Source organism: Passer domesticus, chromosome 3 (genome assembly GCF_036417665.1).
Source record: "Passer domesticus isolate bPasDom1 chromosome 3, bPasDom1.hap1, whole genome shotgun sequence".
NCBI lineage: Eukaryota > Metazoa > Chordata > Aves > Passeriformes > Passeridae > Passer > Passer domesticus.
Window position 1 is genome coordinate 10,444,469 of NC_087476.1, and position 26,493 is coordinate 10,470,961.

The following is a 26,493-nucleotide window of genomic DNA, read 5'->3' on the forward strand; positions in this document are numbered from 1 at the left end:
GCTGCTGCTGGAATTGCCCTTTACCCAGTCTGAGCCGATTGCCGCACAATGCTGAGTTGACTTTATTAGTTTCTTTTTCTTGGGAGTTCTGCCAAGTGTGGGCCTTGTGGCCCATAAATTCTGCTTTCTTTGTGTCCATTATCAGTGTGACATCCTTCTTCCCAAGCTTTATTAACCTTCCCCCTAGGTCTGAGATCATCAAAACTTGTCCAGCTGTAAACTTTAACAGGGCAGTATTAGTGACAAGTAATTTATCTTTCAAATACCTCAACATCACTGAGAGCTTGTTAGTTGCTCTCTGTTCCAATGATTAAGTCTCCTTCCTTTTTGGTCAGGGATGCCTTTAAACTGAAAGAGGGCAGGTTTAGGTAATATATTAGGAAGAAATGTGTAACTCTGGCACAGAGAAGCTGTGGATGCCCCATCCCTGGAAGTGTTCTAGGCCAGGCTGGATGGGGCTTGGAGCAGCCTGGTCTAGTGGAAGGTGTCCCTCCCCATGGCAGGGGGATGGGATCTTCATGGTCTTTGCAGTCCCTTCCAACCCAACCCATTCTATGACTCTGTGTTGATACAAATTACACTACAAACACCGTGCGCAGACAACCTGCGGTTCACAAACTTTGGGATTCTTCGTGTAAAAGCAGCGTGACCTTTATTAAGGAACTGGCAGTGCTTTCTGACCAGGCGCAGCACTCCCCAGCCGCCCGGGCCGGGAGATGCCCTCACGGCCCCCGCCGCCACAGCGCGCACTCCGCTAATGGCGGCGGCCGCTCCGCCGGAAGCGGCGCCATTTCCGCCGGCGTTGCCAGGGGGACGCGCGGCTGGCGTGGCCGCGCTGCCGTGAGGGCCGGCCCGGGCGCTGCCGCTCCGCCGGGATGTTCATCTACCTGTGCAAGAAGGTGCTGCTGGGGAGGCGCGGGGCAGGCTGCCCTCGGGCAGGGGGAGCGGCCCTGGGGAGTCCCGGGGTCGGGAGCGCGGAGCTCGCGGGGGCTGAGGGGAGCCTGGGGGCCGGAGACGGTGCGGCTGTCCCGGAGCGCTGCCTGCTCTGCCCCGCCGGCTCCCTCGGCCTGGCCTGGGGCTTCTCCGGTCTCCGCTGCTCCGGCAGCTCCGCAGCTTTTCCCCCGACAGGCTTTGGACGCGGCTTTTCCGCTGGGGACCGAAGCGCTGTGTGACCCCTGCCCCTGTTTGTGTTGCTCAGCACACCTTTGCAGGTGTCCTGTTATTATTATTTACTGCTTGAGTTCAATTGCTTGAGGGTGGCAGTTTCTCTAGTGCTTACAGTTCTGTCTTCCCTCTTTTTTTTGCATGTACAGGTCTGTTAATAGAAATAAATTTATCTTTTGTGCTATTGTAGGTGTCTCTGAGGTGTTCAGACAGACGATGTAAAATAAAATGTGTTTATTGCAACTGTGTAGAGATACAAAATACTTCTTTTTCAGATTGCAATTCCCGGTAGTATTCCATTAAAATGTATTTCCTGGAATAACCAAGGTTACATAGCCTGTGGTGGAGAGGCTGGATTACTGAAAGTTATAAAATTAGAAACACAAACAGGTAAATGGGGGTGGCGGTGGTTTTTGTTTGTTTGTTTGTTTGTTTTTATTTTTGTTTTTGCTTTTTTTGTAATTTTTATCTTAAGAACAAAACCCACCACACTTAAGCATACGTTCTTCCCCGAGTTATTTGACACTGTTGCATATGCTTTAAATCTGCACTTAGCTATTATATATTTCTTCTAATATTCAATTTTTTCATCATTGTCTTATATATACAATTTTTCTCCAACTGCTCTTTTTTGACACACGAATAATTTGTCTACCCATTGTATCTGCTGAAGTTTTCTTCAGTGCTGCTTCCTTTTTTTTTTTTTTTGGAACTTACTTTGTTATTTCTTGATTTTATTTGAATGTTTGCTGCCATCTTAATTATTTTACAGAGAAAGCTGTGTATTTTCTTTTAAATAAATATGTTCCAGGAAAAGTAAAATCTGTTTTCAAAAATTTTTAAACTTTTTTTTTCTGAATGTAACGAAATATGGTAACCATGGATATTGTTGTGGGGTTTGGGGTTTGTTTTTCTTTGGTTGTTTTTGTTGTTTTCCTTTTTTTTTTTTTATTTTGTTGACTTTTTCCTCTGAAAAACTGTTACACTATAAGGCATGTATCAGTTTGGATGACAGATGTGAATAGCCAGCACATGGAACTGAGGGGTGGAAATTTCATCCTGCAGTTACTATGTACTTCTTTTTAAGTGGTTCAGTTTATGTAAATAGTGATTACAGCTTCAGTATTCATAGAAACATGGTAACATGTATGCTTTGTTAGGTTTATTTTCATGGTGAATTTTGTTATTTTTTAGATGAGGCAAAGATAAAGGGACTAGCAACTCCTAACAACATTTCTGTGACTCAGACTCTTGAAGGTCATAGTGGTAAGTGTATTTGGGCATTTGGTCTGCTTTCTGTTAGTTTAGAAATACAAGATTTTGTGAAGCTGATAGATTAATTTTGGTAACTTTTTATTGTAAATCCAAAATAATGGTTGAGAGTATTCAGCATGGTATGTAACAGCTTGGCTATGTATTTTTACCATGATATATTGGATATCTGTTGGGTTTTCTTTTTAATAATGTCTGTGAGATTACGTGTTGCAGTAGCGTTCCGTTTTCTTCTGAAGAAATGAAAATTGGTTCAGTAAACTTGATTTTTTTGTTAAATATTTTGTAATTTTTGCTTTTATTGACAAATTACAGAATGTGTATATGCACAGACAAAGTTTAGAGAGGTTAGAAAGCAAGCCAGAGAAGTATAATGTGTGAAAATAAAAACTGAATGCAGCAAAATTAGGGAGAACTTAACTTCTCACATGAGAAATGTTGAATGGTCATCAGCCATGGACAATGGGATATGAAGAGGATGCTAAAATCCTTGCATTATTTGAGGAAGTGGATGTTTTCAACTTGCAGTTGAAATCTGCCAAGAGTCAGGTTATTTTAAGGGCTTAACTAAATAGGATTGGAACAAATTAATTGTGAGGAATTGATTTAGTGAATACTTTGAATGGATGTCTTCAAATCTGAAATAGGTTACTATTACCTTTAAAATGCCTGACAATCAGAATATCTTTGATTGCATCTGTTGATAACTGAAACACTAAAATGGAAACACAGTTATTGACTGAAACACTAAAAATGGAAAGGATACAGAGAAAATGGGTACCCAGCAGTGAGGGGAGGAAAAAGTGTGGTACAATTTGATCTGCAGTATGGAACTGATAAAATTTCAAACATTTCAAATATTTGTGAGTGGGATCCCATATGAAGCTTGAGGGTCTGAAGGATTTGTGTGTGGAGTGCTCTTTTGAGTAACTGTCAGGGAGATTATGTTTTAAAAGTGCAGCAACAGTGAGGCTCAGACTACGAAGAGGAATAAAAACCCCAAACTTCCTACAACTGTAAAATTTTGTCAGTGTCCCAAAGTGTCAGAGGTGGTCAGAAACTGCAAAACCATGATTTGGGTTTCGGGTGTGGAATCAACAGTGAGCAGGATTTGGAGAGGAAGTTGCTCCAGTGGGTGAGTACAAAAGCAAAAGGAGCTCTTGGGCAGAACTTTGAAAGAGGAAATAAGTGACGCTGAAAGAAGCCTACAGCTAAATCAAAGTCAGCAATGTAAATTTCTGAAAAGCTCCAGGTTGATTAAGTTGGATGTTGTATTTTTTATTAACTACTTAAATAATGCCAATAAAAAGCTTTTCATTACTTTCTAGGTTTTGTTCAGGTTGTGACATGGAATGAACAGTATCAAAAATTGACTACCAGCGATCAAAATGGCCTCATCATTGTGTGGATGATGTACAGAGGTATTCTGCAGGATAGACTTGAGATGGGATAATCTGTGTCATGAGAAATATTTTTTTCCTTCACTTGCAGTTTTTACTGTTGTTTTTCAGAGTGTTTATTTTGCAGATTGTATAGCTCAAAATAGTTTTAAAATTATTTTCAAGTTTTATTGTAATACTTGTCTATATTTTTTTTATAGTGTAGTCACATGAGACAAGGCACTTGTCCCGCAGACCTATCATAGATGAAGATATAAGTACTTAGCCATGTGCTTGATAAACTGCTCTAAATTTTTTATCTCTGTTGCTTGGAATGCAATATGAAAAATATATTGTGCAGTGAGCACAAACATGTTAGTAGACTACAAAAACTTATGAACACTGCATAAAGCATCAATTAAATACTCTTATAAAACCTATCTTTAGAAATGTTTAATGTAGTGAACTAATATGTAACCAGTGTATGACTATAATTATCTTTTATTGCTCTTGACCCTTTCACACACATATACTGTGGTTCACTGGAATTCATTTAGAAGCCAGCAAACCTCACAGTCAAGGTAACCACTTTCCAACACATGTGGGAAAGAGAAAGAAAATAAAGGGTTTTCCTATTCTCTTGGGAATTTTAGTTTAATGAAAAATGGAAACAAATAAAATCCTAGCTGTTCTTCTCATTTCAGGAGTAAAGAATAAAAGTCTTTCTGGCTGATACATGGTGGCTACTGTCACGTAAATAATCTGTTAGTTTTGAAAAATAATCAGTAAATTACTTATTACCTATTCCTAGCAAAGCCAGTTGTTCCCTCTGTTTATGTTTCCTATTTTATTGTCAGTTCTGAAATTACTTAAGCACAGAGCTCTTTCTGTAGGCCCCTCTTGGACTTTGGCTCCCCTCTCCGAGTCCTCATTCATCACCATTGGCTTTGGAAATGAGCAGCTCCCATGGGAACACTGGCTTTCACAGTAACTGTGTCTGTGTCTTCTGGGGACACTGTACTGTAGTCTTGCTAGGCTTTTGCTGAAAGGACAGTTCAGTGATTAGCATGTACCCTGAGTCCTCCAGAGGTTTATCAAATCACAAGTGTAACTCAGTTTTTCTTTCACTTCTGATAGGCTCTTGGTATGAAGAGATGATTAACAACAGAAATAAGTCTGTGGTTCGAAGTATGAGCTGGAATGCTGATGGACAGAAGATTTGTATTGTATATGAAGATGGAGCTGTGATTGTTGGATCAGTGGATGGTAAGATTTTAGGCCCTACTAATTGTTGTGCTGTCACACAAATTGGTTTGTAGTGCTGTATACAGAATGTCTCTGTTTCTCTGGGTAAACATAATTAATAGTTACTTACTAGTTGTTGCTTTGACTTCAGCTGTTTTAGTTTTTACATTGGGAGCTTGCATCCTGGTTTTAATTTTGTGGTATGTTTATTAAGTCAATGTTTTGTTCCAGGCAATCGCATCTGGGGAAAAGACTTGAAAGGCACCCACCTGTGCCACGTGGCCTGGTCTGCCAACAGCAAAATTTTACTCTTTGGAATGTCCAATGGAGAGATTCACATTTATGACAATCAGGGAAATTTTATTGTAAGTTCACTGTGGTATAATTAAGGGTTATAATTACAACATCAGGGTATAATGATAATTATATATAAGGATTATAATTTAATTCAACAGATATAAAAGCTCACTTCCTTTTAATTTATTTAATGCTTATTTAATTGGTGGACATCAGTACTGAGAACTGGATGACCTCCTGCGCAGAGCTTTTATTCAAGAGTTCTTTAGCTTTTTATTATAATTACTTCTTTTTTTTGGTAGCTAAATGATTATCACATTAACTAATGCCTTTCGGCCTTGCAATAGTTACTGAAAATGTAGAAGTAGGAATGGTCAGACTGGTGAAATTAAGTTAAATTCATTGGGACATCTGAAAATCTTTACTTTCAAAGATGTTTGTGATGATATTTAATATTTTTTACCTGTTGTTTTTTTCCTTCTTTCATATTTGGAGGAACTAATGCTGGCTTAAAGGATATTGACTTCTTACAGCTTCTGCTTCTTAAAGTATTAGCTTTTAGAAAAAGTGACAGTTTATTTTCCTATTGCTCCTATTATTCTTTAGAGAAATCCTGGTAGTGAGTAGAAAAATAAAGGGAAATAGCTATAGTGTATTGTTGAATTCCTGCAACCTAGATTTATTTATTTATTTATATCTACTTACTTAAAGTATTGCAATATGGCTATAACAAAAGTAAAATACTGACTTTAAAATCTGTGTGTTTGAGACCATGTTCTTAACTTTTAGATGCTTAATATGGTGAATTTTCTTCTCCTTTCCTAAGACATTATCTGCTATCCTTCCCATTTTCTTTTCTTTATCCTCCCACTGTATCTTTCTTTCTTTGACTGTGTGAGTCACAGTATTTCCAACTGCTACAAATTATTGAAATTCTTTAAATAATTTGCTGTCATTTCCCCCACCATATTAACAATATGTATGGTTGTGCTCTCTCTCCCTCTCCTCCTCTCTCCCATAACTTACCTCGCATTCCTCTTGGAATTGATTCAGGAATACTCTTATCTTTCAGACAAACCCTTACTTGTGTTACCAGGTATTCTGGGCTAGTTATTGCAAAAGTTCCTTTAACTGGTGTTCTAATTTGGACACTAGTTTTTTCCAATTATTTTTATATGTTATTCATTAAACTTTAGTCAAGAAAAAGCAAACAAAAGTTTTTTGTTTTGTTGTTTTTGTTGTTGTTGCATTTTCTTTTGTTGTTTTTTAAATATTGTGCCTATGAATGGTTTGAAATGGTTTGCTGTGTTCCAGGGGGTTTCTCATGTCTATGTACATGTGTCAATGGTGGTCTTTTTATGTTGTTGGTTTTATTTAAGTTATTTTTCAAAGAAGGAAATGCCAACATTAGGATACTTCTTTGTAGTTAAAAATATATATGTTTTTGTATGTCTGATCTGGCTTTTATTATATAAGGAAGTTTATCAAACCCATACAATTCTGATAACTTCAAAATTTTTTCTTGGGGCAGGAAAACAATTTTGCTTAGACATTTTGTCTTTTGCAAGTGTCAGTAGAGATTTAAATTATTCTTTAAATAACATGTTTTCTGTGACTTTACTTAACCATTCTTGTGCAGGTGAAAATGAAGCTGAGTTGTTTGGTGAACTTAACTGGAGCCTTCAGCCTTGCTGGGATCCACTGGTACCACGGTACCCAAGGCTACATTGAGCCCAACTGCCCTTGCCTTGCTGTCTGTTATGATAATGGGAGATGCCAGATAATGAGAGATGAGAATGACTACAGTAAGTACAAATTGTAGGGTGCAAGTTACTGAGCTTCTCTTGACCCAAAATGCCTACTTGTGTTGATATTCTTAATGTTTATTCCTTAAAAACTAGATCCTGTTTTGATTGATGCTGGTATCAATGTAGTGTGTATTCAGTGGAACTCCAATGGAAGCATTCTGGCACTGGCAGGCTCCCTCAAAGCAGTTTCTCAAGATAAAGATATCAATGTTGTGCAGTTCTACACTCCCTTTGGTGAGGTAAAAATATTTGATAAGTTATATGAACGTTTGGGGTTTTTTTCTTTCTAAGTTTTGTTATGTTTTGCTACAGGGTCATTACTGGTGGAATTTGGATGCCAGAATGTAGATGTTTAGTGCTCTGAGGTATCCATCTGGCATATCCATATGGATCTGGAAACAGGACCATGTACACTTTTAGAGCAGTATAGTGGCCAGTGTGAAAATCCCAAGTGCCTCTCAAAACACTAGTGGTAGGGTAAGTGTGGTGTCTGACTTTGAACACCAGATCCCTGAGATGAGACTATGGAAGATAGGCAGTTTGGAGCTTAGGCAGCAGTCAAGATGTCAACATCTGTGTATCAAATCCAGAAGTACTTGTCTTTCTACACTGGCTGTGTAAGAGACCTGGGCAACTCTGGATTAGAAGCTGAAAATACAGCAGTGAATGAGTATTAAATACTTGGTATGTGCTCTTTTATATGGAATCAGTAAAACTGGCAAAAAGGCATCCTGTATCAGTAAAAGCAATGGCTCAGAAACTTCAGAAAAACTAATTTTTTTTCTAAACTTCACAACTCGGCTGTTAGGGCTATTGTTTTGTAAATGGTTTTTGTCCATCCTGGCTTTTTATAGTAGATTAAATGTTTGATAGTTGAGAGACAAGTGCTCAGTAAATTTTTGTTGTGCTATTTTTGCCTTGCCAGGTAATATCCCGTTCCCTCTTAGTAATACAGGTGAAAATGAGTAAGTTAGTGTTGTGTAGCAGAGTGTGATGAAGTTTGTCCCTTGTACAGAGGAAATACTGGCCAGCTCTGAGCTGTGCTGTGACAGGGGTTAAGATCCAACATCATCTCTAGGGGTTGCCTTAGTTGAAAGGATTTAATGGAACCAAAGGTTTTGGTAATAATGTTGCATCTCTGGTTGCTGATGTCCTTTGGATTAACTAAAACTGGTGTTCCAGATTTTGTATTTAGTGTTTCAATGTAAATTCTTCAGGTTTTAGAACAGTTTTGTACTTGTTTTGATACTCAGATATGGTCTTAACTTTTTGGTAGATGGTATTTTCCATGAATAATGTGTGAGCAGTATTTTGACTTGGTATTTGCATCTAATCAAAGGCACAAAATAGGTACTCAAAAGGAAAGTTAGACCTGAGCATTTTACTCTACTTAGTAAAATGTATTTTTTAAAGCCTAAGATTATTCAAAAAAGTACAGTAAACAGCAGATAAGTGTATATTCTACTACATACAGCTGTATTATTTGCAACTAAATAGGTACCCACAAAGAAGTGCTCTGTGGGACTAAGATTATAGCTTTTCAAAACATTTCTTTTTTCTAATTGTTTCCTTCATTCAATTTAAAAATCTTCAGCAAAATAAAGATATTGGAAAAAAGATGGAAAGTGTACCTACTGCCTTTCTTAGATTCTTTTGGAAGGGGTATAGAGAAGAGGAAAATGTTCATTGCCTCTGTGAAAATTGTGTACCTCTGCAGCTAATGAATTGCATGCTCTTGACTTGGAGTAGGGATGTGTTTTTATTTGTTTAAGCTGTCATCTGTAGTTAAGAGTGCTGTACATGAACTGATTAATACACTTCCAGTGTCTGTGAAACTTCTGAGGCATGTCAGGATCAGTGCTACTGCTGTGTTTTAATTGTGACTGAAATCATAAAGGTGATTCAAATTACCAACCAAAGGGAATAATGTTTGTACTGTCATTCTCTATCTGTTTATTTCTTCAAGCTTGAACTATCACTGAGTCCTGTTGCTTCTTTCTCTCTGGAGAAATAAAACACTAATGGAAAAAACAACAAACCAAACCTAAGGTGAAAGAACACGTTATGGTGTACACCTTAAATATCTCTCTTTCTTTGCATAGGTATTGCAATCTGAGAATTGTTAAGGGGTACTGTAAAGAAAATCTATAGGGTTTTTTTCAACAACTATCAAAACTGTCATTTATGTATTTTAGAGTAGCTTTCCTGTGACAAATTCAAATCTTTTTCTTTCCTTGTTCTAACCAAGCACTTACGTACGCTGAAAGTTCCTGGCAAACAGATCTCTTCCTTATCCTGGGAGGGAGGTGGACTGAAAATTGCACTGGCTGTTGATCATTACATATATTTTGCAAACATTCGTCCACATTACAAGGTATGTAGTAATGTGAAACTAAATTGTATTAGTAAGTTTCCTGTTACTTATTCTCTTTCTGATCAGATTGAAAAAGTAGCTTGCTCTAATATACATACATACGTACATATATGTGTGTGTATGTATATATATGAAACTTGTGCTTAACTTAGGATTGCAGCTTGATCAACACTACTGACTTGCAGTTTCAGTGGAATGTGAGGATCCATCTTGGTGATGCAGTGACTTAGCCATTGCCTTTACAATGCATTTGGAGTTTCATTTTCACAGTAAGGAAACAGAACTGGGCACGATTCTAAATTTGGTAGGACTTGAGGATGTCATTAGGTAAGGCTGCTGTGTTTTCACTGCTATTTGGTTAACTAGGTTGGGCTGAGTCATATGATGGGAATTGTTTGAGCCTTACTTTACTGCCTTGTTTTAGTGGTGAATTATTCATTTGAGCCTAGAAAGCTGAGTAGATACCTGAACAATAGGAGTGAGAGCAACCTGGTAGATGTACTTCCTGCTTACATTTCAGTTCTCAATATACTTCTTACAAGTGTGTATCATCTAATTCTAAATAATGTTTTATCTTGTTTACCACCTGAGTTTTTTCATTTGGTGTCTTTTTTTTTTAGGAGTTAGAACTATTATTTCATTTAAATTTACAGTTTAACAAATAATAGCAATTACTCTCCAGTATAGAGTATTGTATACTTCTTTTCACAGCAGAGGATATGTTCTTTAATCATCAGTGTGTAGTCACTGTAATTAGAGAGAGTGCAATGTGAGGAACATCCTGCAGCTATATTGAAATGTATTTTAGTCAGGGAGTTGTAAACACAAATCTGCTAGGAGGCTTTTTCAAATAGTTTGTTGTAAATATTCTGGAAAAGACTTTGGAAATCTGAACTGGAAATTAGTCTTGCAGGAAATGCTACCTAATGTTTATTCTGGGAGATGTGCAACAGCTGGAACACAGGCCTGTTGCTTTTTCTTAAACTCATCAGCATCTAGGAGGCCATGTGTGTTTCAAGATCTGGCACAGTTTGCAAATTAATAATACTTTGAAACTTTCGTTTTAGGAACTGCATGTAAGCTCATTTTCTTCCATTTTGCACAATTGAAAAGGAAAGAGATATGTTCAAATTAATTTATTTCTGCAGCAAATAAACTCTTTATATGTTGATAGTGTACTCTATTTCAATTTTAAATATTTTTATGCTGAATGATACATGTTTTTCTTCATGTTTTACTTCTGCTGTGTTTTGCTAATATAAGCAACTCCCTTTTAGGAGCTACGTATTCTAAAAGGTGACAGTCATTAAATGGGAGTGATTCAAAGCTATAATTATCTTAGGCTGGATTAGAATTAATGACCTGGAAATGAAGAGTTAATATAACATTATCAATCTACTGAATAATCTGTCTTCCTCTATTTTTGAATAAGCCATAATAAGACAAAGGAGGTTTTCAATTAACAGGACAGTAAAAACTATGAATTGAGCTGATCTTTTTTTAACCTATTCAGTTTGCAGGAGTTGTGATACTAGTTTAGAGTCTATGGGCCTATTCTAGAAGTTCTTCTGTTGATGCTGTAGTTTATCACTTTGGTTTCATTTCCTGAGGAGTGTGGGAGCCTCCCTTGCCAACACTAATAAGCTTTCTCTTCTCCCTCTCTAGTAGATGTTGATGCAGAGAATTCTATTAGATTTTCTCCAATTCCATTGTCTATCTTTAAGATTTTTGTTTAATGTCTCATTTATTTGACAGCTTCACCTCCTTCCTATTTTCTGATTCTGTTGTATTAGAAAGGATTTTCATTATTATATTTTGTACTTTGAATCAGTCAAATGCAATAAATGCATCCTCATGTATATTCTCTTTCTTTTGCCTTTTTGCCCTTTCTCCTACTTGTTACAGCAATAATTACATTCTTCTGGGAGGAGGGGAGGGGTTTTCTCATGGTGCTAATACAGAAGAAGTGATGTGAGTTATTACAGTGCTCCTATATAATTGCACTGTTAAAGGTATTTATTGTATTTCCTTTGGGAAAGGAACTTCAGGTTTCTGAATCAGTAGTCACAAAGCAAGCATTTTCATGGCAAAAACCATCATCACACTGGGTGTTTCTGAATACCCGCTGAACTATATAAATATACCTGCTGAACAAGGAGGAAGCATGGCAAAGTGAGATCTTGTCACTTTTTAAGGCTGATCCTTCACTTCTGAAGGGGATAGAAAAAGCTTGCTGTGATAGAAAAGCTTCTTTGGCCAGTTTAATATTATTCCAATATCTTACTATGTGAGCTGTGTTCTCATAATAAATCAGTTTGTCACTTGACAGGTAAGAAATTTTGAATACTAGCTGTGTATATGAAATAAACTCTTTCATGGCTGGAACAATTCATTATTGAATTCTTATAATTTCGGATTGTTTTTACCACCATTGTGTCTCTTGGCAGTGGGGTTACTGTTCCAATACCGTTGTTTACGCCTATACCCGAGCGGACCGCCCAGAGTGCTGTGTAGTCTTTTGGGACACAAAAAACAATGAGAAATATGTGAAATATGTCAAGAGCCTCATTTCCATAACAACTTATGGAGACTTCTGTGTTTTAGCAACTAAAGCAGATGAAAATCAGCCTCAGGTAAAATCTGTTTAATTTTCAATTGAAATGCTCTGTTCCGCATGTCAGTTCTTTACAGCTAGAATAAGATGAAATGTAAAATTCTGAATCTGTCTTAGAGTTGTGTCAGTTGTCATTTGACAGAATGGCAGAATGGGCTCAGTGTTCAAAACTATAGAATCCCAACAAAGTAACTGATTCAAAGTAACAGCATCTACGATCAACTCCTTGTAGCCATTAGTAACCTAATAAAAACTGCAAAAACTGCAAAACCCTCACCTTCCAGATGAATGTTTCTTCAGAAATATTTGCAACAGTTCTCCAGAGACAACGTAAAAGCATCAGAATGGTAATGAATATTTTGTCAGTCAGAAATGGAAAAAAAGGGTCAATTTTTTAGGTGATATAAGTTATGTTTTATTGCAAACTCCTTTGTTAATTAATTTATTTTACGTGTAATCACAATTGATGAATGTATTATTTGGTTAATGATTGTTCTGTTAGTGTGATACTGCTACATGATTTTTCCTGTGCAATCATTTCAGAATTGTTTTCTGTATCACTTATATATTGCTTACAAAGGAGGAGCAGGAGACAGAGTCATTTGGTGCCATGGTAAAAAACCCCAAACATGCTGTAGTGCTGCTTTGCTTCATTGTGTTATAAATGGTATACTGTCATATGGATTGAAAAGATGGGGTCGTGGCCATAAACATTTGGTGAAGTTGAGTGCAATAAAATAATTTTTTTTGTAATTTTAAAGGAGGAAACAAACAGTTGAAAGACTTAGTGTAACTCTATTGAGCAAAAATAAGGGATTTAATTTTCACATCTGAAAATTACAGATAATAAGGACCTATCATTTGTTTTGAAATGGCTCCAATGTAATTATTAACACTGTGAGTTGCCGGGTTTTAGGAAATTAAGTGCATAGGCTTAAGGATAGCAGTTCATTAGAGTTGTCTGAAAAACTGATTAGGTTTACAAGAGGTTTTGATCATTAGAATTGTGGTTTCAGAATGGCAGAATTTAAGCAATAGCTAATGGGAAAAAAATTACTTATCTTCAGCAGGACCTGTTTAAAGACATTGCAAAACTGTCAGGAAATTAAGAAGCACTTCATGTTCATTTCCATTACAAGGCTGGATAAATCAGCCAGTGGAAACTCCCTGCCCTGGCACCACCGTGTGTGGGTCATAAGCTTGTCATGGATACTGTTACTCCGTTACTCCTTGACAGGCTCTGATCTGCTGACTTGGACTCTCAGAAATTACTAGAAAGGGCATAAAAGAGAAATGTATTGTAGACTGAATGTGGGGACAATTTACTAGAGAAGAATTAATGTAAAGATGATGGAAATGAAAAACAGAGTTAATAAAGCCATGTGGATTTTCCTACACAGGCGGAGGCACAACATATTTTTTTGAAAATAGAAATCTGAGAATGCTGGTGAAAAGTTTAACTCATGAACAAAGAAATAAAAATACTATTTACATGAGGTACTTATTGGTGGCCAAACCAGAAAAAAAATAGTGAAAAGAAATCCATCTTCAATTCTTTTTGTTTGGAAGAATGAAGTTCATACAGTAGATGAATAGCTAAATTGAGCTGCTCTCATGTGATGAATAAGATGTCAGTCTATGAGTTTAAAGGGGTAGCTGTACAGTTATGTAGTCTGCTACCACAATTACATGGATTGTTCAGGAGGTGAAAGAGCCATGAAAAACTAATTATCTTTCATTTCCTGTAGAGTCAGGGTAACAGCTCATGGGAAATTCACATTTTGGTAGCACTGTATATTTTATTTATTTTAAGCTTAAAAATGTGACAATAAAAGTTGATCCTTTACTTCCATACTTCTCATTCAAGGCATTTCCCTATGCAATAACCATTAAGATATTTAATCCTTGATTAGACCTGAAGAAATAAATACATAAACTACAACAATGAAGTATTATTGTCAAGTGAATTGTTATGTATTTGCATCTTCCTGAATTTAACAGCCCAGTCTCTGAGGTAACTGCTATTAAAGCCTTCCTGAGTAAGATTACAAGGGAAAAACTTGAAAAAACCCCTCATCACTTCTGTGGTACCTGTGATACTGCAGGGCAGAGGGAGAGCCTTATTGACAATTCTCCCCACACTGCTACCCTCTTGGATCTTCGAGGAGATGGAGATCTGCAAAGGATAGAACAAAGATCCTAACTGCTGGGAGTTTATTAGATTATCATTTTCATGAGCAGCTGATGAGAATGAAATCCCCCAATCAGGGGTGTATCGTGCCTGTAAATACTCTCAGTGCAGCCTGTGCCTCACACAGCAGCAGAGGAGACGCTGCCTGCCTTGCCCATGTGCTGTCTTTGGATTTTGCCTGGTAGATTTGCTCCCATGCATAAAGCAGGTGGTTACTTGCCTGTTTTGTGCTTGTTCTTAATTTATAGTGCTAATTGGCAAATAGCTCTCGTTTACTCTCAACTGCTCTCATGCTTATGCTGCTTTATATTTGCTGCAGTCATGGTCTCTGTGTTTTCTGTTGCTGATGAGCATGAGAATGTGTGGCATGGGTTATGAGATGCACCTTCACAGAAAATTCTGTACAGCTTACTGATCTACAAAAAGTGTGGTAATAATAACACTTGCTCTTATTTCCATACAGTATGTGCTGGTTCTCTGCAATTCTATTGGCACACCCTTGGACCCAAAATATATTGATATTGGTAAGCAACTTGCAATAGTCTTATTCTGTAATCTGTGTTGGAATTGACCTGTTAGTTATCTTTTAGTAAAGAAAATGGCTTATCAAACCAGTAACATTCCTTGTCAAATTGGCTAAACTTAAACAGATTCTTCCAGTTAATGCAAACTATAGATAAAATAATTTTAAAAAATTGTTACTTTTCTTTATTTCTTTTTTTTAATGGATGTCTTCTGGCAATTCAGATTTTCCTTCACAACAGTGGTAATTCAACTTCTTTGTAAGAAAATGTACTATGAAAAGGGTCCAGTTGTATCAGAGGAAGCGAAATAATTAGATTTGGACTTTCATTTAAAAATAACTTGTTGCTGCTTCCCGAATAACTTAAACATCAATTTCTTGTGTTTCAGTGTTGAAAATATCCTTATTTTCATCACAATTGTTTTATCTAAGTAGTTTCAGATTATAAATTAAAATTCAATTTAAAAAAATCAGTGGATTATAACACAAGTATGAGGACACCTCCAAATCCTAACTAGTGCTGAATTCCAGGCTTTCCCTGCTTCTTGTTTGCTGGAGGTGTGGTACAGAACATTGCCAAGTAATTGCAAGCCACTGTTTTCAGTGATTTTTGCTTGAGAATCCAGATCATTGATTGTTTTCCTTTTAAACAGATGAAGGAATTGTAGTCAAACTGACAAATCCATCAGTTTTTTGACTAACTAATCCACTTTTATTTGTTTTGGTTTTTGCTTTATTTTTGGTTTGTTACCCAAATAGATCTGAATTTGGATTCAGAGTAGACACTGTGAACCCTGTTTGCATTTTCTTTTTGAACCTTGATTCTTTGATTAACTTTCCTGTTTTGTTGCAAGGCTAAATAACTTATTTAAATTTATAAAAATATTTATTTGTTTTTGAATGAGAGGGAAGACTCTATTATGACAATAAACCTATTTTTTAAAAAATTTTAATAATGTAAATTGCCTTCTAGAGCCATTGTTTTATCCTCTTTGGAAAAAGAAACTTTTCTGGCTAAATTAGTCTCAGTAGAGAAGTTAAAGTGCTAATATTTGGTATTAATATTAAACAACAAACAGCGATTCTCTCTGATAAAATTGATGGGTAAAGTGTCTAGCAAAGTTTTGGTAAGATAGAAATGATGAGGAAAGTAAGGTGAAGAACTATTGAACAAGGAAGTAACAGCAATTCACCGAAGAATATAGGTAGGAAAAAAATCTACCAAGGACTAGAAATAATTAAGATCATAAATGATTATTTTCCTTTGCTTCTAAATGGTTTTATTCTTTATTATATATAAATTAAATTGTAAGTATCATTTTCCAGTGTTCAATTTTTCAGTGATAGGAGGAGGAAATCAGCTGTGAGTCATACATATATTTTGAAATTTGTGCCCTATATTGTAGATCATAATTAAAATTAAGAGTATATTCTGATGAATCAGTTTGACTACTTTGTCATATGGAAAGTTTATGAAATATTGTGGTAGTTTTAGTCTTGTGATTTCTGGTTTTGTCCCTTTGATGTCCTCTTGCCACCTTGTGCAATAGAGGGGCCATATAAGAATCTAAAAGAATAACATGTCCAAGAGGTTCAATACCAAAAAGTTTAGGAAGACTGGAGGAAAAAAACATCAATAAGACAACCAAACAATGCCCTCCCCTGCCAAAAAAACCCCAAACAACCCAAACCAAAAAACCTAAACTCAAAACAGAATCCCATGAAGTAAGATGATGTGATGGGTGGTAGTGGTGTGAGTTGGGTGTGTGTTTTGTCCATGTCCTGTCTCTGCTCCTGATCAGATGTCTACACTGTATGTGCCCACTGGTTTCTTGGATTTACTTGGCAGACAGGATTGGGGTGGTGGGAGAGGGTTCAGGGACTTAGAGGGAGTAGTTCTTCTCATTTCTGCAGCTGACATCTAAAATAACTGGAGTGAATCATTGATGAAGGGGGTCTTTTTGCTCTCCACTGGGTATGAAGAAGCCCAGGGCAGCCGGCTCATCTCTGTCAGAGATGTCTAAAATTAGGTGAGATGAATCCCACTCACTGTTAAAATTAGCTTTGCATGTACATGTCTAACTCTGCATTTAAACTCTTTGCTTTGCATTTTTCTAGTGTTCAGTTTATGTGAACTTTCTGAATGTATCTGTGAGAGTTTTTTTATTTTATTATAAACAAAGACTTCTTTATGATTCTGCCAGTAGGACCCATCTCCTACAGCTGCCTGTACACAAGTGAAGAATCTTTCAGTAACTGGGAACACTTAAAAAGAAAGGCTGTTTAATTGAAAAATGCTGTTGTTTTTTCAATTGTACTTGAATTGTGCTGAAGAGATTAAACAGTTTCTTCCTTTAGCATAATGAAGCTTTCTGCACTCTGCTGCTGTTCCCTCCAATACTGGAGGACCAGTTTAGTGCATAGATTTGCTCTTTCCTAGAGTGAGTTGACTTGTGAAAATGCTGGGCCTTATAATGTTCAGCCTCATGATGGACAAATACCTGAGGTTAGGAATATTTACATTTTTTGAGTCCTGAAAAATTTCTGTAGCCTCAATTACAAGCGAGTCTTTCATTACTGTATTATACAAAGATTCAGCCTTTTTTTTTTAAATATATGCGTCCTGTAAGACTCCTTTAAAGTTTGCTCTCCAAACTTGCAGAAGGGATTGAAGGTAAAAGTGAAAAGCAAATGCCTATAAATGCAACTATTTTGGAACACATTATGCTGGTTTCATCATAGTTACTTTCCTCTTTTTATAACATTTGAAAATACAACGTTATAGAACAACTAGAAATATTTACAACATAAGGTCAGTTGGTGTGAGAGGTTGACAGCTGTACATAGTCAAGGTCCTATTGTAAGTATATCATGCTGTTTATCACAGTTGGAGCTTTTTGGCAGTAGGAAGTGTAATTGTTCCAGTTTGACAGCATGCTGAACTTAAGCAGCTGTCTGGCCTTGCAGAAGTCAATAGAGAGAAGACCTTGTAAAACCTTAAGGGCAGGAGACCTTTCTGAAAGTTCTCTAAGATTCTGGTTGATGCATGATTTCTAACAAAATAATTGTCCTTCTGCTCTGTTCATAAATGAGGAAAATCAGCATTAATTAAATCAATTATCTGGTGAGAGTCATTATTAATAGATTAAGAAATAAGCAGTTAAACATTAACTTCTCTTTTATTCAAGATAATTGGATGGGTGTTACTGACTTACGAAAAATGTTATTATCTGTTTGTAAAATTCTTTTTTCCCCCTCTTCTTTCTACTAATACAAATTTCCAGGTTATTTTCTTTTAGTAAACTAATAAATTGTTGCATAAAGTTCTGTCCATAAAAAGTTAAGTAATTTTTGTTTTGAACTCTTGTACTTAATTGCCATCTTGTACTACGTGCCATCTTTCAGAGTGGCTAAAGTACACTTAGGTTGTTATTTGATTTTCATAAATGCTGGTGAAAAATGATTTCTTATGTTGTGGAATGTCCTCAACAGACCACTTGGTATCTGCGTGCTCCTGCCTTTTCGTGAGAGTGTGCTCTTCACTCTCATAAGTCTAAACTATATTTTTTGGCTGGCTGTAATTACTGCAGATTGAATGGGCAGATAGCTGTGGTTTCTAGCAGACTGTCCCTTGTTGGAGCAATAATCACCTGGAGCTCTACTGAACATAAAGGGTTCACTCCTCCTTGAAACTTAGGTGCCTTGCAGGCCTCTTGTGGGCAAAGCCTCTTGGACTTTGTCCTGGTGGGAGATGGATAGTGGAGAAAAAAAGACTGCTCATGTAGGGATGCTAAGCAGCTGACAGAGCATTCAAATAATGCATCTGAGAACGTGTGTTAAGACACAATTTGTCTGAATTGTCAATTTATAATATTTTATAATACTATTTCAACAAAGCACTATTAATCTCCTAATGACAAAGAAATTGTGACATTATGCAATGTTTGATTCACCCTCAGGAGAAGTAAATCTTATGTTGTTGGGCGCCAAGCCAGTAGCTCAAGTAAGGCTCAAAAAAAGAAGTGCTTATTTCCTTTATTCTGTTGAATTCTTAATTATGTCATTAGCTTTCTAATGTTTGTCTCTTAATGATGGCAATACAGGATTAATCAGTCATTATCTGGTGAAGGGCCATCACTTAAGCTTTCTTTAGACATTGATGGGTGGTTACACTTTCAGCTGTTCCTCATACTGCTTTTTATTTTGTCCAAAGGCATTTTGCTTCCCTGCTTCCTGTGCCTTGTGTTTGAGGTCCTTCACAATAGCTCGTGTTTGCTAGCTCATAAATTACTCTTTTCTTCATTGTCTAACATTACTGCATTCCATCCTACTCTGGGACAAAAATTAACCAACACAGTGTCTTCTGTGCTTTTACAGGCTCACAGTCTTTCTGTCAAAGTCCTTTGATGAATAACTAAATATAAACTACAGAAGGTTAAATATCTTGTTATATAATATCTTTTTAATGGAAACATAACAGATGGTATCTGCTAAGAAAAGGTCACTCAGGCTGGATTATATCATCTTCTTACATGTGCTTAGGAGCAGTGACATAGTGAAGTGTTGAGTTATCTTTCAAGTGTGTGTTAGCACCCAGTGAAATTCATACAACAGCTTGATCAACATACAGGTGGATTAAAGGCAGAGCTGGAGTCCTGCCCAGGTGTCTTGTCTCCCTCCTGGATGCCTTACCAGGGATGACAGAACTACATGTGAAAAGCACTTGAATTGCTGTTACTTAGTTGATCCTTTTAATGTAAATTGTAACAGATTTTGAATATTTATGTTCCGTAAACTGTGCTTGTTCATGAGTTGTCCCACATGTCCCAACATGTTCAGTTGTCCCTGCTGTTGCCTGACATTTTCTTCCATTTGTGAGCCAACACTTGTAGAGATATTTGAATCAAGCTCTAAAATTAGGTAGATTTATTGATTAGGCTAAATTCATTCCAGTTTCTCAGGAACAGCCTGTAACAGACTTGTATGAAAACAACAGTTTAATATTGTGTCTGTCAGATTGCTTCCTTTCCATCAGATTGCAGTGGGATCACTTGTCTCTTGTTTGTGTATGCTATCTCATAGACTAGAAAGGTCTCAGCCTTTTCATGTGGTGAAGTAATGTAGTCATGCATTAAGTTTGATTTCTGTCTATATTTTTACAAGAAGATTAGAGTTTGAAGCAGGTGTTTTCTAACAGCTTTGAAGTGAGATGGAGTGTGTGTGGATGAAATGCAAACATTGTAGAAGGTTATTCGAGATTCCTGGGTATATAGGAAAGAAAGTTTATTTCCTTCAGGGAGGAGGTTTTATGAAGGAATAGTGAAAAGAAATGAGGTGAGAAGAGAAAGGAAGGCCAGCAAGAATTTAAAGGGCAGTTGTTTCACATGTTGGAGTTGTTTTGATGTGGATGGTTTGTTTAGCCCTTTTCAGTATTTGGCCAGCACCTGAAAAATTAAGCACCTGTTTAAATGTTTTCCTCACATATTTCCAATGTCTGAAAATTAAGTATTAAGACATTAATACTGAAGTTGGGTATCTGCAAAATCAGCAGGAAGAACTCAACAGTGTAAGAAGTTTACATATTGAGCATGGAAAGCTTCTGTGCAGTGGAAATGATGAGCAGAGGAGCATCCAAATCTCTTGCCTCCTTCAGACTTTAGGTGCTTGTGTTTCTGTCTGCATAATAGTCAGAGCACAGGTTCTGTGAAGGGCACTGATACTCAGGTGAGCAGCACCTGCTGGTAAATCAATGCTGCTGTATAAAATGGTATTTCCCTACACTAAAGGAAATTTAAGTAGTTAAACCAGCTGCCTGAAAAGGGATTCTAGATCTTCCTTAGCCTGGAGGGATTGAAATGAGCATATTGTCTTTCCTTCTCTGCCCAGCAACAGCCCAAACTTGAAGAGACATTCTTCTCTCATGTTGAATTTGTGCTGTCATGCAGTCAAGAAGGAAAACATTTTAGGAACAGAGCATAGCCCAGTGTGGAAGGCTCTGAGGTGAGAATGTGGAATGGAATACTTTCAGTTGGAGGGGACTGACAAGGATCAGCCAGTCCAGGATCACTTCAGGGCTTCCCAAAGGATGTTGCTAAGGGCATTGTCCAAATGCTTCTTAAACACTGACAGGCTAGGGGCACTGACCACATCTCCAGGAAGTTGGTCCAGTTAGTGTCCACTCCCTTGTAAAGAAATGTTTCATAGTGTCCAGACTTGGATTTACTTTTCTTTTTCCACAGATTTTTCTGTTTGTGATTTTTTGTTCAATGACTGACCAATATAAAATGCTAAAACAGTCCTAGAAAAAAATGCCATGTGTCCTACTTTTATGCAATGGTTGAAGTTATACAGGCAATTCTGTAAAAGCATCAGTTCCCACAGAGATGCTGCTCTCTCAGATGTGGCTCTGCATGATCTGATCCTGATGATTGTGTCTCTGTGCTGTGCCCTGCAATTTCACATTTGGCTTAAATCCATTGCTGGCACATTGCTGAGCCTGTTGCAAAGAAGGGAAGGCCCTGCCCTCCATGCTGGCTGCTCATTCCTGCCTGCTCCAGCATTTGTGATTTTCTCTTTAATCCAACTTAATGTAATCTTTTATTTATTTAATTTTGAGGTCAATTAGATGAATGAACTGATCAAACTTAGTCTGTTGTCCAGATGCTACTAGAGCTGATGTGAAAGAAGTGGCAGGAAAATGTGTCAGGGGTTGGTGTGTATGTGCTTTTTGGCAGCAACTGTCAGTTTAGTCTTAGGCATGTTCATAAAACACCTAATTGACTGTATTCCCATGGATGAAGCGTGGATACTTTGCCATCTTGCTTCTGGATCACAACAGACCATATGAGAACAACTTTTTTTCCCGGATTCAGGTATTTCAAGCTGTGCACAAATAAGTTTAGGCTCCATGGAAGCTGTAAGTCAAAGGGATGGTCACCTCTTGAGTGTGAGGAATGCCCATGGCTTCAGATGTTGGTATGGCAATGTGGTTTAACATTGTCTTGGATCACAAGTACTCAAATGTTGACTATGTTGAGTTCAAATATGAGGCTTAGTACAAGTGTTGTGATTTGAGCAAACCTTATTCCCTCACAGGTCAGGAGATTCTCCTGATTCATTTTTAAAGGATAAAAGCATTGGTTGTTATGGCACATACAGCTGGAAGTTAATAAAAAAACAGAGCAAGCACACAGAATTTGTTAATGTTTTTGATGAAACAGGAGACTGTATCCTTCAGTTTAGATGTGACTAATTATTGAAATGAATGTGTTCTAAGTACATGAAATAAATGAGTTGCATATAATATAAACAACTGTGCTGCTCACGTTAAGCATCATCACTAAGCCTTCTTGCCCAGTATTGACATTTTTACTAAAAAGTGTTCTGCAGCCATTGGGTAGCTTATATAATCCTCTTGGTTTCAAAGAAATGAAATCTGTTCAACCAATCTTCCCCCATCTGTCTCTTGTAGCACTGCTCTTATATGTGGCAGGCTTATAGCTCCCTCCAGAGTTCCATTCTCCGCTCAAATACAGAGGAGAAAAAAATAAAAGAGATTCACTGTAAAAGAATTGCATTTTCTACTCACATCATATTATCTGCATGACTCATTGTTCCACTACCAGGCTGGTTTGCACAATTCTTTTGAATTTATCTAGCTTTTTTTTGGTATCATAATGATTTACTTTTAGAACTTAAAGACATTGATTGATTTGCTTACTAGGTTTCTTTATTTTTCTATGCCTTCACTGTTTTGGGTTTTTTTTTAAATTTTTTTTCACTGTGCATGGACAGCAGGAAGGAGATACTCAATTTGTGTACACATTCTAAGTGGGCTTAGGGCTGAAGTAAAGAAAATGTCCTGCATTCCTACACTGTGATTTTTTTGGTATAATAAAATAAGACTAAGTGTACAGTCTGCTAAATATTTAATTTGTTGCCATTCAGATAAAAAATTGAGATTTGGCCCAGCTATTAACTAAGGTACAAACAGCATTTCTCAGTCTTGTCTAACTTAAAATTTATGAATTGCTTTTAAGAAAAAGAGTCTCTTCTATATTGTCAACTTTTGAATAGTCTTAAATATTTCAGATATGGAAGTATTTAATAAATCTTGTTAAGAAGATTTGAGATGCTCCTGAGGTGGTCATTAATCTGAAAGTTTATCTATATGTATTTGCTGTTTTCTGCATCAGCGCAGGAAGATTTGCTGAAATAGAAGGGAAAGGAAAGTGTTAATGGTAAAATCAGAACTTGTAAAGAAATTCTTTGTTCTTCTGCACAAGGCCCCTGTGAAATTTGTTACCAGCTAATGGAAATTGCTGTTAGGTTGTGTGTGGGCAAATTTTTTGGTCGTTATTTTTTGCATTTAATATATGGGTGTATGTTTTCATCCATCTTGGAAAAAAATTTATGAATCAGCATCTACTCCAATGCTTGCTGCTCTAATTTGCAACTCCTTGGGTTTTGTTACAGAGCCATTGTTTGTCACAATGACCAGAACTCATGTGATCGCGGCTTCCAAAGTAGCGTTTTACGTCTGGCAGTACCGGGTGGCCAAGAAGCTCACAGCCATGGAAATCAATCAGCTGTCACGGACCAGGAAAGAAGGCAGGGAAAGGTTTGTCTTCAGGCTTTGTCATTTTTCTTCCTCTGCTCTGGTGTCATTGATAAGGTGGATTCTGCCATGTCTAAAATGCAAACCCTTGTCCTCTCTTTTTTCTAATCAGGTTTGTTGACTTTCAGGCCTGTAAGATGATATACTGGTTTTGTATAACAACTGTGTGTTTGTTATCCACATCCCTCTGATGTTTTTGGATTAGTTTCTGTTCAGTGTCTCCATTTGCTTGCTGCATGTTTTCCTTACAGAGCTGTGGGTCTTTATGCCTTTTTACCCCTCTCCTGTTTCTCCTCTGTACTCTTAGTTTCCAGGCAGCTCTATTCCCTCTGATAACTTTAACTGCTTCTCATCTGTCATTGCCTGTAAGAACTTAGTCTGTCCAGGTGGCTCTTCTCTAATACACTTGTGTCTGGTTGTGGCTTTGACAACTAATCCTGTATGGACTTTTATCCTCTCAAACTAAACAAGCCAAAGTCAACATTGTTTTGCTTCCAAAATATTTCTTTCCTAGGTGCTCATTTGTGGCATTAACTTTTCTGTCACCTCCACAAAGCTACAACTTTGTTATGGTTTTCTTTTTAGTTATTTTGTGTGTTCTTCCATATAATCTTTACACTGTATCATCTTTCTATAAACCTACCATATCCTGTCACCATCTATCTCCAATAATGTGTAATTATTTGTACATGATGTAATAACTTACATTGTTGTAGGACCTGGTTGTCCTAGCCTTGGACAAGATTATAAATAGATAAAAATATCGAAAAATGTAGTTACTTGTAATTCAGCATGAATGAGGATTTTAGCATTCTAAAATCTTCCTAATGCTACTTTTGAAGGCAGATGTGTTGAATAGTACAGTAATACATAAGTTTTTGTGGATGTGAAGATGAAGCGCTTCATAATTACGGAGAAGAGCCTGGGGAAATATGGACATGCATGTTTGAAAAGGACAACTGAGTGGTTGATGGTTTTCAGCAGGACACCTAACTGTAACAGCAGAAACTTACTGTTAAGGATGGAAGTTTACAGATCATAGGGGAATAGACCATTAGGGACTGTGAAAGTGAAAGCAACTGCCATATCTTTATATCAATATAAAGCTGGTTTTTCAAAGGGGATGCTTTTGAACATAAGAACAGACATAGATTTTATTCTCTTCTCCAATCCCAATGGTTTCTTCTCCAAGGATGGAGCATGCCGATGCTACTACCAAAGTTGATCCTTTCTTTGGACTCACTCTTTCTTCTAACTTTCCTTCTCTACAGGATCTATCATATTGATGACCCCTTATCAGGGTCTGGAGATGGTCAGCTTGATTACAGCAGAGCTTTTGAAGTGAGTGATGTCGTGAACTAGCGTATTGTGGTGTCACTGGTAGCTTGAAAGAGCAGTAATTAGTGTTGATTTATTTATTTTCCTAGATTTTCATTAGTAGAAATACATGGTTGTACTTAAAATTTCTTTTACTTTTAATTTTTTTACATAAGTGTTATGTTTCTTCCCTCTGGTTGGTGCTGTTACTGTGTCATTGTGTATTACTGGAAATATACAGCAAACTATAGAGAACATGGAAAAAGTATATTCTGGGTGTGTACAGCATATAGACACCTGCTGTCTTCCTGGTCAGAAGCAGCTCCCCTTCAACAAGATATAACTTTGTTGAAAGTCAATAACCTTTAGAATCTTTTCTAGTATTTTTGGCCATTTTCACTTCATGTGTGCAAGTGCTGGCTGTCCTTACTAAATATACCTGAAATTTATTACTTAACAGCTCTCACAAGCCAGGGATTGTTGCTTTCTTGTGTTTCTGTTAAACACCTGTTATATTTTGGGTTTCTTATTTTTCTGTGGGGAGGGGCAGGAAAAAAAAGAAGCTGTTAATATTATTGTTATGATTGCCATAGCAAAGGCTACTGATGCCATAAACTATGCGCAGACTGTATGCTGACAAGGTTTGATAGCTCCTTTTCATGTGGCTACTTAGCAACACTCTTGTTTATTTAAATAACCTTCTTTCTTTAGCAGGGCATGCTTACCTTTGCAGTAAAACTGATACTGATATCACTTGTTTACTTTCAGGGAACAAGAGATCCAATTTGTGCAATAACAGCATCTGATAAGATACTGCTTGTGGTAAGCTACATGATTAAAAGAATTCCTAATTGCCTGTTGGCTTGTAGGCATAAGATTCTTTTTTCTATGTTCAGAAGCAGTCAATTTCAAAGCATTTCTGAATTTAGAATTTACACAGACAAAATCTCTTTCTAAACTTCCTCAAAGATAACTTTAATGGTTTCTTCTGTTAACCTGGATTCTTTCTTTAGGAGGGCTAATTCACTAAGTACCTGCAATTTAATTACAGACTAGTTGCCCAAGTTAATACTTACACGTAGGATTTTATAAAGTCTAGGTCAGGACTTAATTCTGTAATCTGAGTCCTGAGAAGTCTCTTTGAGACAGTAGGTTCTAGACACAAAGATTTACAAAGTTTGTCTGTTTAGATATTAATGGTATAATGCATGGTACTATACTACATACAGATGAATACACTTATGGATTATACAGTTGTATTATTGAATCATGCCAAAGAGCTGATGCATTTTTGTGTTCTAAGCTGGAAAGTGATCTCATTAGATGAAGAAATTTATATGTGGGCTTTAAAGCAAGCTAAGTGAACAAAACAAAGAGAGAGAAAGAACAGTGTTTCTTCCTGTTATCCGCCCTCCAGGAAAGATCTTGTTTTGTCATGTTCTGATTCTAGTGTGGATTTTCGTTTGTTTTTTTTTTGTTTGTTTTATCCTTTGACTGTATTTTACAAAATCAGAGGGTCATGGGAGACAGCATGAACAAAAGAAGTGTGATGGTTAATAGGTGACTATGGGATTGTTGCTGCTTGAAGAATATGAAAGTGAACTTCTGACAATAATTAATCTGTGACTTTTTATTAAAAAGGAAAGGAATGAGAGGAAATGCCTCTGAGACCAGATCTGGATAAATGTGCTG

General features: G+C 36.9%; 1 protein-coding gene across 3 annotated transcripts in view; it reads left to right on the plus strand.

Moving 5' to 3' along the window:
• Positions 1-802: 802 nt before the first annotated feature.
• The window catches only part of WDR35 (WD repeat domain 35), a 41,884-nt gene continuing 16,193 nt past the window's right edge, over positions 803-26,493 (plus strand). Inside the window, exons 1-15 of one of the 3 annotated variants that reach the window (XM_064411849.1) lie at positions 803-899; positions 1,440-1,554; positions 2,359-2,430; positions 3,765-3,857; positions 4,953-5,081; positions 5,292-5,425; positions 6,997-7,162; positions 7,259-7,404; positions 9,414-9,539; positions 11,987-12,172; positions 12,734-12,766; positions 14,808-14,868; positions 23,343-23,487; positions 24,756-24,825; positions 25,570-25,623. In XM_064411849.1, coding sequence (XP_064267919.1) covers positions 876-899; positions 1,440-1,554; positions 2,359-2,430; positions 3,765-3,857; positions 4,953-5,081; positions 5,292-5,425; positions 6,997-7,162; positions 7,259-7,404; positions 9,414-9,539; positions 11,987-12,172; positions 12,734-12,766; positions 14,808-14,868; positions 23,343-23,487; positions 24,756-24,825; positions 25,570-25,623 — 1,554 coding nt within the window. In that variant the 5' untranslated portion in view covers positions 803-875. The remainder of the gene's footprint in view (positions 900-1,439; positions 1,555-2,358; positions 2,431-3,764; positions 3,858-4,952; positions 5,082-5,291; positions 5,426-6,996; positions 7,163-7,258; positions 7,405-9,413; positions 9,540-11,986; positions 12,173-12,733; positions 12,767-14,807; positions 14,869-23,342; positions 23,488-24,755; positions 24,826-25,569; positions 25,624-26,493) is intronic. The other 2 variants (XM_064411850.1, XM_064411851.1) reach the window with 2 other exon arrangements.